The sequence below is a fragment of the Corvus moneduloides genome, chromosome 22 (assembly GCF_009650955.1).
Source record: "Corvus moneduloides isolate bCorMon1 chromosome 22, bCorMon1.pri, whole genome shotgun sequence".
Classification (NCBI taxonomy): domain Eukaryota; kingdom Metazoa; phylum Chordata; class Aves; order Passeriformes; family Corvidae; genus Corvus; species Corvus moneduloides.
Window position 1 is genome coordinate 5082751 of NC_045497.1, and position 12173 is coordinate 5094923.

General features: G+C 48.3%; 1 protein-coding gene across 8 annotated transcripts; it reads left to right on the plus strand.

Moving 5' to 3' along the window:
- Nucleotides 1-55: 55 nt before the first annotated feature.
- On the plus strand, nt 56-12048 carry MTHFR (methylenetetrahydrofolate reductase). Of its 8 annotated transcripts, none has more exons than XM_032131656.1 (13): nt 60-166; nt 833-897; nt 2496-2916; nt 4021-4259; nt 4556-4666; nt 4835-5028; nt 5943-6193; nt 6919-7053; nt 7321-7501; nt 7884-8066; nt 9424-9525; nt 9747-9866; nt 10361-12048. In XM_032131656.1, the coding sequence occupies exons 3-13, from the start codon at nt 2555-2557 to the stop codon at nt 10556-10558; spliced, it is 2076 nt and encodes a 691-aa protein (XP_031987547.1). In that variant the 5' UTR covers nt 60-166; nt 833-897; nt 2496-2554; the 3' UTR covers nt 10559-12048. The 8 variants fall into 8 exon arrangements, 6 of the variants coding, with proteins under 6 accessions (XP_031987551.1, XP_031987547.1, XP_031987549.1 ...); XM_032131658.1 differs by having other exon boundaries at nt 2665-2916; XM_032131660.1 differs by lacking the exon at nt 833-897 and having other exon boundaries at nt 59-166; nt 2665-2916.
- Nucleotides 12049-12173: the final 125 nt, after the last annotated feature.

Sequence of the window (12173 nt, forward strand, 5' to 3'; positions counted from 1 at the left end):
TCTAGCCGCGCCCTCGAGGCCTCGCCCGGCCCTGCCGCTGCAGCCCCGCCCCGCGGCGCCATGTCGGGTGAGGGCAGCCGCGGGGCCCCACGTGACCCGCCCGGCCGCGGCCGCCCTTGAAGTACGGCGGGAGGGCGGCCCGCACAGCGCTCGGTGCCGGTCGCAGGTGAGCGGGGTCCGGGAACGGGGGTCCTATCGCTACCCCAGCGCCAGATATTCCCCGCGTCGGGTCTGTCTGCCGGCTGCTGCGGGCCGGGCCGTGCTCTCGGCGAGGTCAGCTGAAGTGAAGGGGCGATCGAGCTGCAGTGACCTGCCTGGCCCCGACCCTCCCCCCCGGTACCAGGGACTGCAGGTGCTGCTGCTCCCCTTCTCACCCGGCGGCCCACGGGGGTGGCAGGCTCCCTCCGGCCCTTCCCCCCGGCTGTCCCTGTGGACGAGCCGCTGCTCCATTAGCCGTTCCAGCGGTGGGCGTAGCCGCGGCCCCCTGAGATGCCCGCCCGGCTGTCAGCCTGATGCCGTGGCCCTGGAGCAGCCCCGTGAAGCGTGTGCACCCTGTGTGAAGCGTGCATCTGGTGCAGCCGACTTCAGTCTTGAGGGTAAAACTGAGCTTAGGGGGAGGCAGACTCCACGCTGTGTGTGTTGGTGTCAGCTCAGGGCTGGAAGGAGTTTGAATACCACCAGCATCATAAAAACACAGCAGGTGCATCCATGCTGAGCATCAGCAGTGTGCTGAGCCACGGATCTTTGAACTCTGCAATGTGGCCAAGACAGGTGCAGGAGTGTTGACAGATGTTAAAAATTGTCTTACTTTGTTGCTGTTCTTCTTGTTTAGGCTTATCTTTTTTCTCTTTGCAATAACTAGCAGTATCTGCCAGCAAATCTGTGATGCATATCATGGTAAGAAAATTGTTCCAAATGCTGCCTGTAGACAAAAATCTAAGTGGGCCTTTCCCCTGTCTTCATGATTTGATATTGACAGCAAGATAGGGGCCTTTCCTCAACAGCAAGTCTCATTTTGTAGAGACATAAAGACATGAACCTTTTTTCTATGTGATGGGTGTTAAATCTCAAGCCAGAAAACAAAGCTCCTTTGATTTGCCTACAGTGCTGTGCCATGCTTGCTAGGAATGAGACATTGGGAGTTGACAGCACATGATTGTGAGCCACTAGCTTGATCACAAACACATGCTTGGGGATAATTCTCCCAGATTAGTGTACGTGGATGTCAGGCAAAGTTGCCTGAGCTTGGTCAGGGCTGTCACTGTGCGCCCAGTTGGTTTTGCTTCACTTCTCAGTAGGTCTGTGCTGCTGATTTTTACCACAGCCGCTATGTTGGTACACAAGAGATCTAAGGCTCCTAGTTCCTCTTGGCAGCAGAAGGCCTGTGCTTCTTTCTCACATCTCCTGCCAGCTGGAGAGGTTCCTCAGGTGGTAAAACTAGACTTTCTCCCAAAGGGTTTGGCAACTCAAGTGTAAACAGTAGAAGACAAGTTCAAAGTCTTCTTGGCTGAACTAAACCCACAGAGCTTATGATAAGGACTGAGTGTGTGCTGGCTCACACAACTGCTTCCTCCAAAACAAGCGCCAAAGTTATGTAATGCTTGGACAACATGCTGCTTCCCAGTGACAATTTTAAGTTTTGGCAGGTACTAAAGCAAATAACGCAGATCTAAATTTTGTGGTAGCTCTCCCGTAACTGTCTGTAATCCCTACCTCATTTTAAAGGCACAGGATGGGACATTTTGCGAAGCTAAGTGGAGTTGGGTATCCTAAACCTACTTTTACCACTGACTTGCAGTGCTGTTTTGCTTTCTGTAAAGCCAAGCAAGCACAGCTGATCTTGTTGCAAGGCAGTGAGATGAGGATGGTCTCTGCTGGCCTTGTTTCCAAGCAGCCACAATTAGTGACAAAGGGAATAGTGTATCTGGTAAAGAGTTAGTTGTGTGCAATGGGACTGGCACAGACGACAGTTGTCTGTGGAGATGGTGTGTCTTGTAGAGAAGGCTAATGTTTGGAATTGGAGCCGTGATGCCAGCAAAGAAAACAAAGGACAGTTTGTGGGGGTGGCCTGGTCAGAGTGGATTCTGTATTTTGTTTCTGAGGTAGCAATACTTTGTGCATTCTTGAGTACCTGCCCCATTAGCACTCACTTTCCGACCTACACTGTAAAGCAGTGCTGCCTTTTGGGAACAAACAGAGTGGAAGCTCTGAAGATGGATACAGTCCAAGAAGCAGCTGCAGTAGACAAAAAAATCTTTCTGCTGGCATTCCCAGCCTAAGGCTATAGGATGACAGAGACCATCACCTAATTCACATGGGCATCCTGGCTTGCTGAGTTGTAATCAGGGCAAAAGTGATGTTGACCTGACTCTTCTGAGAGCCAGATTTGACCCAGCAGGCACCAGAGGAGCTGCATCAAAGTGGCATGAAGCCAAGTGCTGTATTACTTCTCTCAGCACTATCTAAACATATGCTTTTTATTGTGTTTTTGCCAGATCCCCCACTACAGCTTACAGTGAAAGCTGGCAAAAGGGACTCCTTGATGGAGTGAGGAATGCTGGGTCTTTGCATAGGCTTCTTTTATCATCTGCTGCCCACCCCAGCAGTACCTGCTCCTTGCAGAGACCCGTGTGCCGACCATACTCCTTCTGCTCCACTCTCCAGAGCTCTCACCATGGTTAATGAGACCCAACACACCTGCAGTGCCAGTTCCAGCTCCAGGTCTGATGGCGGCAGCAGCAGTGGAAGCGAGAGCTCTAAGGACAACTCGCGCTGCTCTACCCCTGTCCTTGATGCTGACCGACATGAGCGGCTGCGGGACAAGATGCGCCGCCGGCAGGATGCTGGAGACAAGTGGTTCTCCCTGGAGTTCTTCCCTCCACGCACAGCCAATGCTGCTGTCAATCTCATCTCCAGGTGAGCGCTGCAGGGTAGGAGAGGGGAGAGGGGAAGTATCTGTGGTGGAGGGCAGGGAAATAGCTAATGAGGCAGGCTCTGCCCCATGCTCTGTCTCCCCTTCCAGGTGACGAAGCAGGTAATGGGGCTGTGCTTTCCTGCTGAGGAGGGTAATGGACACCAGGTAACTTGTCTTCCTTGGAGGCCCTGAAGAGTTAAGTGTCACGGTGGGATTACTGAGGGGCCAGGCTGTTTCCCCTCTCCCATGCCCTGGGAAGATGGAGTAACTCCAATGCCATGTTCTGGGTCTGAAGCACAATGCTGGGGCAGAAAAGTACCTACTAAAAGCAGAAAATATTCCTTGATGGACAGTGTGCCAAAATCTCTGAAACAGATTCCACTTCCTTTCAATATTCATCCGGACACTATGGTTTGTGCCTCAGTATTACAGTTTCAGCCTCTGACAGAGGTGTCCCTATCTACATACTAAATGAAAGCTGATAGGTCTCAGCAGAGCTAGGAGTTATTCCGGAGCCCCAGGAGCCACCATGTACTTACCTGGAGGAGAAGAGGGTATTTCATAATTCTTTTTGTAATTGCTGTATGCCAATGCCATATGTTAAACAGAAGGGCCTGTTCCACCTTGGAGGAGAAGAGAGACGAGTTAGGGAAGCCCTTGTCTTCTCTTTTAGGCACACTTAGGAGCACAACAGAGTTCTGGTCCATCTTTTTGTATTTGTGGCCTCTACAGTTTGAGCTGGCAACAGGGGGCTGCAGCATAGTCTACCATCTCAAAAGGAATGGGACTTGCATTGCTGTCTGTCAGAAGCTGTACCAGTCTATTAGAGCTTGAAGGGAGAAAGTTTGTTGTACAGAGAACACCTCAGTTGCCTCTTCTTCAAAGAGATTGTAAGCTCTTCTCCATAGAGCCTTAAAGGACAGCTTTCCTTATTTACATCAGCCACTTGCTAAACTCTTAGTGCAACACTTTTATGGTCTATACTGTTGCTGTCATCCAAGCTCTCTCTGCCTGCTGCTGGCATTCTAGCAGTGAGCAAGATATTCCAGGCATAAGGAGGGGATTTGGCTACCTGGTGTAGGCTAACACAGCTCTAAACCCCACAGGTTTGACCGCATGGGAGCAGGTGGTCCCCTTTTCATTGATGTGACGTGGCACCCTGCAGGGGACCCAGGATCTGACAAGGAAACCTCTTCCATGATTATTGCCAACACTGCAGTCAACTACTGTGGCCTGGAGACCATCCTGCATATGACATGCTGCAACCAGACCAAGGATGACATCACAGGGCATCTGCAGAAGGCCAAGCGGCTTGGGTTGAAGAACATCATGGCACTCCGTGGAGGTGAATCCTTCTGTCCTGTGATGTGTAGTGTGGAGCCTGTGCTGCTGTGGTGTTCAATTCCAGGGTAAAAACAGAGAAGTAAGATTTAGGGGCTCCTTCTGCAGGAATTAAATGCTGACACTGTGTTTCTTAGCAGTCCCTCCAGCTCAAGGGCAGACAAAACCAGTTCATAGGTAAAACTGCAGATTTGGGAGTTCATCTCTGTCTTTCTTTTGATAGCAGGAGGTTTTTACAGAACTAGCAGATCGTAGTTCAGCAAACAGTTGGAGAGAGCTATGGATTTGTTCTCTTTTCAGATCCTGCTGGTGAGGAATGGGAGGAAGAAGTAGATGGCTTCAACTATGCTGTTGACCTGGTTAAGCATATTCGCAATGAATTTGATGATTACTTTGACATCTGTGTGGCAGGTAAATGGCTTCTATTGCAGAGTGTGCAGTAGGGTCTGAGACAGGGAAATCAGCTCAGCAGTCCCTCCCTGGACCTGGGCTGTGACAGTACAATCAGATTGGATACTTCCTAATTTCTGCATGTTGTCCTCACCACATTTTTCATTTTTTCTCGTCTTCTCCCCAAAGGCTACCCCAAGGGTCATCCTGAAGCAGAGAGCTATGAGGCAGACCTGAGGCACCTGAAGGAGAAAGTCTTTGCTGGAGCAGACTTCGTCATTACGCAGCTTTTCTTCCGACCAGAAACCTTTCTCAAGTTCATGAAGGATTGTCAAGCCATTGGCATCACCTGCCCCATTATTCCTGGCATCTTCCCTATACAGGTGAAATCCAGTAATTTGGATTTGGGGAGGTAATGAGGATCTAGGGTGTTAGGTGTTTGTGGGTCAGGGCCTCAGAGAGGTCTGTAAATATCCTCCACAAAATTTCAGGGAAGAGAGAGTGCTGAATGTAATGCCTTAGGACTTCAGCTTTTATATTTTTCTTATATTTGTAGTTCAGTAATTCTTTAGTGTATAATTCTAAACTCCATATAGACTGTTAGCTACTGTTCTCCCATTTTGGTCAGACAAAACAATTCCTCTCTAGGCCTGAAACTCAAGGACACCTTACTGTCTCAGGCCCCGAGAAATGTAAACAGAAGTGAGTTGGGGGGAGCACACTTGGGGTAAATGACTTCATTACCTGAAGCTGTAATTGGAGGATTAACCCTGATATGCAAATGGACCAAACTTATAAAAGTATGAAAACCCCGTGACCCATTGGCCATTTTGGGTGTAGCCCCTGGGTGGGCTTTGTCTGCCCTAATGCACCTGAAGGCCCTTCAATAAATATAACTGCTTGTTATTCTCTTAATTTTGTCTAGCCTCTGTTTTTAGGTAGTCCCACAAGGCATCAAATGTGGTCAATTTGTAGGTGGTTTGCCAAATTAAACTCTTAGGCAGCTAATAAGCTGAAAAGGTTTCTTGTGTCCATATGGCAAAAAGGGATATAAAAGCACAATGGCCTGCCAGTCCTGAGGTCACTCTCAGCATGCTGGGCTCAGGCAAGGCCTTGGGGAGAAATCACCTAAAGTGACATGACCTGGACAGTGTTACCATCCTAGAGATGGGGCCTGGGAATAGACTCCAGGAGCCCCAGTTCTAAATCTCCTGCCACAAAATTGGGATCAAGTACCTGTGTTACTGGGATGGCAAAAAAGGGTCTTGGAAAAATGACAATCTGCATCCTCATCCAGGGTTACCACTCTCTGCGCCAGCTGGTGAAACTCTCCAAGCTGGAAGTGCCTCAGGAAATCAAAGATGTGATTGAACCCATCAAGGACAATGATGCAGCTATCCGGAACTACGGGGTGGAGCTGGCAGTGTCCATGTGCCGGGAGCTGCTGGACAGTGGAATGGTGCACGGGCTCCACTTTTACACCCTCAATCGGGAAGTGGCTACGACTGAAGTCCTGAAGCGCCTGGGCCTATGGAAAGAGGACCCCAGGTGAGCAGAATGTGTTGGCTTCTGTTAGTTCCACTTTCCCATCCATCCATCCACTGAAGGTACAAACGATGGATGGGTTAATACCTCTACTCTCCTTTTTTCCTTTTTCTTTTTTTTTTCTCTTTTATCAACTTTTTTGCATTTAGTAGTTCACCCTTCCCACATATCTCCAACAGAAGCTGGGAGGAATAGAGAGGACAGCCAAAGGAGGAGTTTGTTTTAATCAAGTAGCTTTAAAGTAGCTATTCTGGGACTTCAAAAACACAGAGCTTAGAGCTGCCACTTGGAAGAAGCATGTCTTTGATGCTTACAGGCTAGGGCTATACTCCCAGTGTGGATTTCTAGGGTTCTCTGCAGCTGAGAAAGGGAATGTGGACTCCTCTCTGAGTCCACAGACAAGAGGAAGCAAAGGAAAATTGACAGCTGTTTTTTATTTTCCCTTGAAGTAGCTTCCCATAGTGCTTTGCCCTTACCTTTTCCAATTTCAGGTGTCAGTCTTTTACCTTAACATTAAATAGACCTCTACTGAGCATCCTGTGAGGGAACTGAGTAGGAAATATTTTCCATAAAGGAAGAAGAGTTTCCTGTCCTACTTCTTGACAAACAGAACTCTTCTCACCCCCTGTTATTTCTCCCCAGGGGCAAATTGCACCATGGGAAAGGCTTCCAGCCTTTAGTGGAAAGTCAGCAGAGGAACTGTGTTAACATCTGCTCGTCCCATGCAGGCGGCCTCTTCCCTGGGCAGTCAGCGCTCACCCCAAGAGAAGAGTGGAAGATGTCCGGCCAATCTTCTGGGCCTCCAGGCCGAAGAGTTACATCTATCGAACTCAAGAGTGGGATGACTTCCCCAATGGCCGATGGTAAGCTGTCACCTGCAGTAAGGCAGAGCTGCAGTAGGAAAGCCCGGTGTCCTGAGCACACTTTAGGAGGCTTCGTAACAAGGTGGTTCCCCATTGCTTGGATTTGAGTGAGGTGAGGCAAATGGCGCCAAGATGTTGAGACTTTTGGTGTCTAGGTGGGGTTTTGTTGTGTACTTCTCTTGGTGGTTGGCTGTCTTCCTGCATCACCAAATCAATTCATCTTCCTCAGTGACTTCAATTCTGACTTCAGTTCTTCTCCTCTTACAGGGGTAACTCCTCCTCTCCAGCTTTTGGGGAACTGAAGGACTATTACCTCTTCTACCTGAAGAGCAAGTCTCCTCGGGAGGAGCTTCTGAAGATGTGGGGAGAAGAACTTACTTGTGAGGAAAGTGTCTTTGAGGTGTTCACATGTTACATCACTGGAGAACCCAACAGGAATGGGTACAAGGTGAGAGCCCATGAAGGGATGGTCAGTGTGGCACAAACAGTAGTGCACATTTCCTCTGCTACCACACTGTTCTTCTAAAGAAGAATTGGCACTTCTCTATTCAAAAGGATTTGCTGGCACACTGGTTGAAGGGGGCCCAGCAGCCAGAGCTAGAGCTCAGCATAAAAGGAAAGGTGCTACAGTATGACAGGACCAGTATCAATTGACTTCAGCAGTCATTCTTACAGTTGAGCATATCCTAACCCTTGAACCAAACATGGGAATTCTCTCCTGAAGCAGGTATGTTTGAGACCATTAAGGCACTCCTGAGTTCCTTCAACATCCAGATGGTAATCAAAGGGTTATTAGATCCATTGTGAGCCATCATTTCTCCTCATGGTAGGTTACGTGTATGCCTTGGAATGATGACCCTCTTGCTACTGAAACCAACCTTCTGAAGGACCAACTGGAGAAGGTCAACAGACGAGGAATCCTGACCATTAACTCCCAGCCAAACATCAATGGCAAACCATCCACAGACCCCATTGTAGGCTGGGGGCCCAGTGGAGGTTATGTTTTCCAAAAGGTACTGTATTACTCTGGGCCAGGCAGTAAAGAGTTATGACCCAGTTTGGTCTTTGTTAGGTTGGGAGGTCCCAGGCTTACATCCACATAATCTTTCTGCCTGCTCCTTATCTTAATGCGTTCTTGGTGAGATGAGGCAAAGCTCCTTTGGTATCTTAAGAGCCACAATGCCATCTCTATGGCTGACTTCACAGCTGTTTTCCCCCACCTCAAAACATCTACTGAACATCTGTAGAGTTTCATGGTTTTACTCTCAGCAAGTAATTATTGGTAACTTATTTCTAGAGCAGGGCTGTGACATTTTATTTATACACATGTGCCTGCCCCCTGCATCTGATTCAGTGATGCACAAAGCACCCAGATTTTTCATAAAATGGGAATCAGTGAGGTAGTATCTCTACCACCCAGCATCTCATGGTGGTAAAGGGGTATTTAAAAATTTCCTCTGTCCTTCTGTAAGGCAGAGTTCTCCACACTTGCCCCCAGCCCACGCACTATGCTGTGCTGTTCGGACAACTGTCACATTCCTTCCCTGGCCTGCAAGCAGTCGTGCCTGTCATGCCTGATTCCCACTGTCAGGCATTTTAGGCCCTAGAGCCTTGCCACTAATGGCTGTGATAGGAATATCCCATCAAGGTAAATGCCAGGGAAGTAGCTCATACTGGAAAAAAAAGCATCCTTGTTCAAAAGGGATCCAAACCAGTAAAGCCAGAGACCAGCAGATGGCAAATGCAGTTATGTTTTCAAAGGAAAAAATTCCCCTGAGGTGAGGGAAATCCATCATCTCACACAATAGCCAGGAAATGGGGGGAGGGAGAGCAGTTGTTTGGAGCAGCCAAGCACAGACAAGTACAGAATTTGGTTGTATAAGCACATAGGGAGAATTGTGAACAAAAGATGAGGACAGGGAGTGGTGCTTGGGACAGCCCAGCTGACACCCCTTGAGTTCTGCATTCACCAGGTTGGGCTGCCTTGGCAAGACACTGCTGTAAAATAAAGGTTAAGCTCAGGCTTCTTCCAAGCATTCTGGCACAGACTGCTTCCTTGTGCAGCAGTTGTGGTTACACTGGAGTTCATTCCAGCTTGTCTGCTTGTGTGGATGCAAAACAGGAAGCATGTAGCTTTCTTGAGTGCACTGTTCCTGGGCTGTTCCCTCTGCTCTCCCCAATTATTTTTTTACCTAGCTCGCTTACTAATTTGCTCTGCCCTTCGCTCAAGCCTCTGTAGTACGTGTTTCTGGGGATGAACGTACAAGGCAGCCCAGACTCGACAACTGTCCTTGTTTACCTGTATTTGTCTCAGTTCTGCTGTGATTTAAGGCTCTGATTCTCTTCTTCCTTCTCCATCCCTCCCTGCAGGCATACCTAGAGTTCTTCACCTCCAGTGAAATTGTCACAGCACTGCTCAAAGTGCTGAAGAAATACGAGTTGCGAGTGAACTACCACATTGTCAATGTCAAGGTAGGCTGTTATTCGCAGGACACTTTCCTTTCACCACCTTGGGAGAGAGACAAATACCAAATATTCAGACATGAGGGCTGATGAAGAGAAAGTAAAGCAAGTCAGCTGTGGTGTGCAGCAGCTGTCTGGTCCCTTAACAAGGAGAGTAAATACACTTTTTTCCAACTCACTCAGTCCCTCCACCAGAAGTTGCTTCAGAAAGGTTCTCCTTCCTTTGGCAGGGCCAGAACATCACCAATGCTCCAGATCTGCAACCCAATGCCGTCACCTGGGGCATCTTCCCAGGAAGAGAGATCATCCAGCCCACTGTGGTGGATCCTGTAAGCTTCCTCTCCTGGAAGGTGAGTCCTCCCTTCTGCTGGATACATTGCTGTGATGCCCTGGAAGTTCAGAGTGTCTAGTTTTGTTTTAGTCTCTGACAACCCTCACAGTTGACGGCTGTTGCTATATTGGCTTGCAGAGGTACAGGTCTTGCTCCTCCTGCTCTCTCAGCTCCAGCAAGAGTTGTTCCCAGGCACAAAGCACCCAGTAATGGGGATTGAGAGCCACTACTGTCACTGTACCAGGCCTCAAGAGTGCTGGACAGTGGCTTTTCCTCCCCTCTTACGCACACAGGGGCAGCATTGAGCCATCCATTGTACTGCAAATTTGTCTCCTTTCAGCTCTGGGCACGTCCCACCGACTGGAAAGCACAAGGGTCCTTGCTCAATTCTTGCCATTTTTACTGAGAAGAAACAAGCCACATTAGGGCCAGTCATGTGTAACACTGGGTATCCTAAATTAAGTAACATGAAGATGTTACACAACTGCCAACTTTTTTTTGTTCCTGTGGCAGGATGAGGCCTTTGCACTGTGGATCGAGCAATGGGCCAAGCTGTATGAAGAGGAGTCACCCTCTCGCATGATCATCCAGTACATCCATGACAACTATTACTTGGTCAACCTGGTGGACAATGACTTCCCACTAGAAAACTGCCTCTGGCAGGTTGTGGAGGACACTTTTGAGCTATTGAACTCTCCAACTCAGCAGTGAAAATTATTCTTCTAATCTCTTACTTCCTCCTCCCCTCACTGACTTCGGGGAAAGCAGCAGCTCCTGTGCTGATCACACTCCTAAACCCAGTGACCACACTGGTGCTCTGACCTACCCACACTATGTGCTCTTCTGTCCCCAACACAAAGGCTCCCTGACTGCTCTTAATGAACAATAGCCAGAACTACCTGAACCTTTGAGCTGAGGCTCCAGACTAAGCCCAAAGGCCAGGGCTGCAGGATGAAGAGCTGCTAATCATGGTTATGCTAACTACAGTAACAGGAGAACACAAGCTTCTGGTAACTTTTGCACGCCAGAAATGCTGGCATGGGGACAGAAACACTCCTGTCAGCTGTACCTATGCAAGGGGATTATTTCAGCAATTACCAACCTGGAAAAGGTCAAATTGCTTTTATATTGCACTCCTAAAATGTATTTCTTCATAGTTGATCATCAGGCTCTTTTGCACTCACTCCAGAAGAAGGTTCAAATTTTATTCCTAACTTTTCTCCTTGTACTATATTTTCTGTTTTCTTTTTAACAGGACTATGAATATCCATTCTGGATAAGACTAAGTAAGAATCACACTATTTCTAGATTATGTACAATAAAATACACACATACAAATGTCTCTTGTACTAGGCCATGCTCTAGCAGAGACTCATGTTTGCTAATTAATCACCTGGCACAAGGGAAAATTTTAAGAAAATCGATTGTTTCTGGGGCAGTTCTGCCTTCACTTTCAATGCATGCCCCACAGTATGGCCAAAGCTCCATGGTAGAGCAGAGAAAGCTTAAATTCTAGAATTTACCAAAAGCAACCACCTACACTATTTGGCTCAGTTCTGCAAGGTCACAGGAGTTGTAGGATCCTTTTCCAGTGCCTGTAGGGAAAGGTAAGCTTAGATCAGGAAAGATAACCTATCTTTCCTGGCCTAATGACTCTTAACAGCCTTAGGCCTAATGGCATTGGAATAAGGGGTTGGGGAAGCTACTGAGGCTCCTTTGTATACTTGACAATCCTTCGAAGCTGCCACAGGCTAGGAAAATGACCTTGGGGCAATTCCCAGTGGGATTTCAAGATCCCCACCATGCTGTGAGCATCTCTTTCAAACAAGCCAAGGAAGAAAAGCCTTTTCCAGATTCTTCAGACCCTCTTGTTACAGCTGGCTGAGACTGGGCTCATATATCCAGGGTAATTACAGGGCATCAATCACAGAGGCAAGTAATGGGAAGGCTGGGGATCAGACACGCCTGTCTTGCCTCAGCAAAGCTTTTGGTGCTCAGCTGTTCCCAGCAGGTTTCTGCATCCCTTGCCCATTCAGCACAGAAATGAACCAGCAGGAAGCAGCCAGGAGGTTGGCCACCCACTGAAAGGCTTAATGAAGAGCTGATAGACCTAGACAGGGGGAGGAGGTGGGAGCCATGTGGAAATCTGCTCCCCCAGGGTAAAAGCCAAATCTAAAACTAAAGACCTGTGTTTGCACCTACCCAATCCAGACTTTGGAATCAACAGGACCTAGCACCCATAAACTCCTGCTCATCTCTAAGACTCTATTTGCATACTCCCCCCTTGACACCAAGCTCCTGTCCAGGGAAAAAACACTGAGTAAAA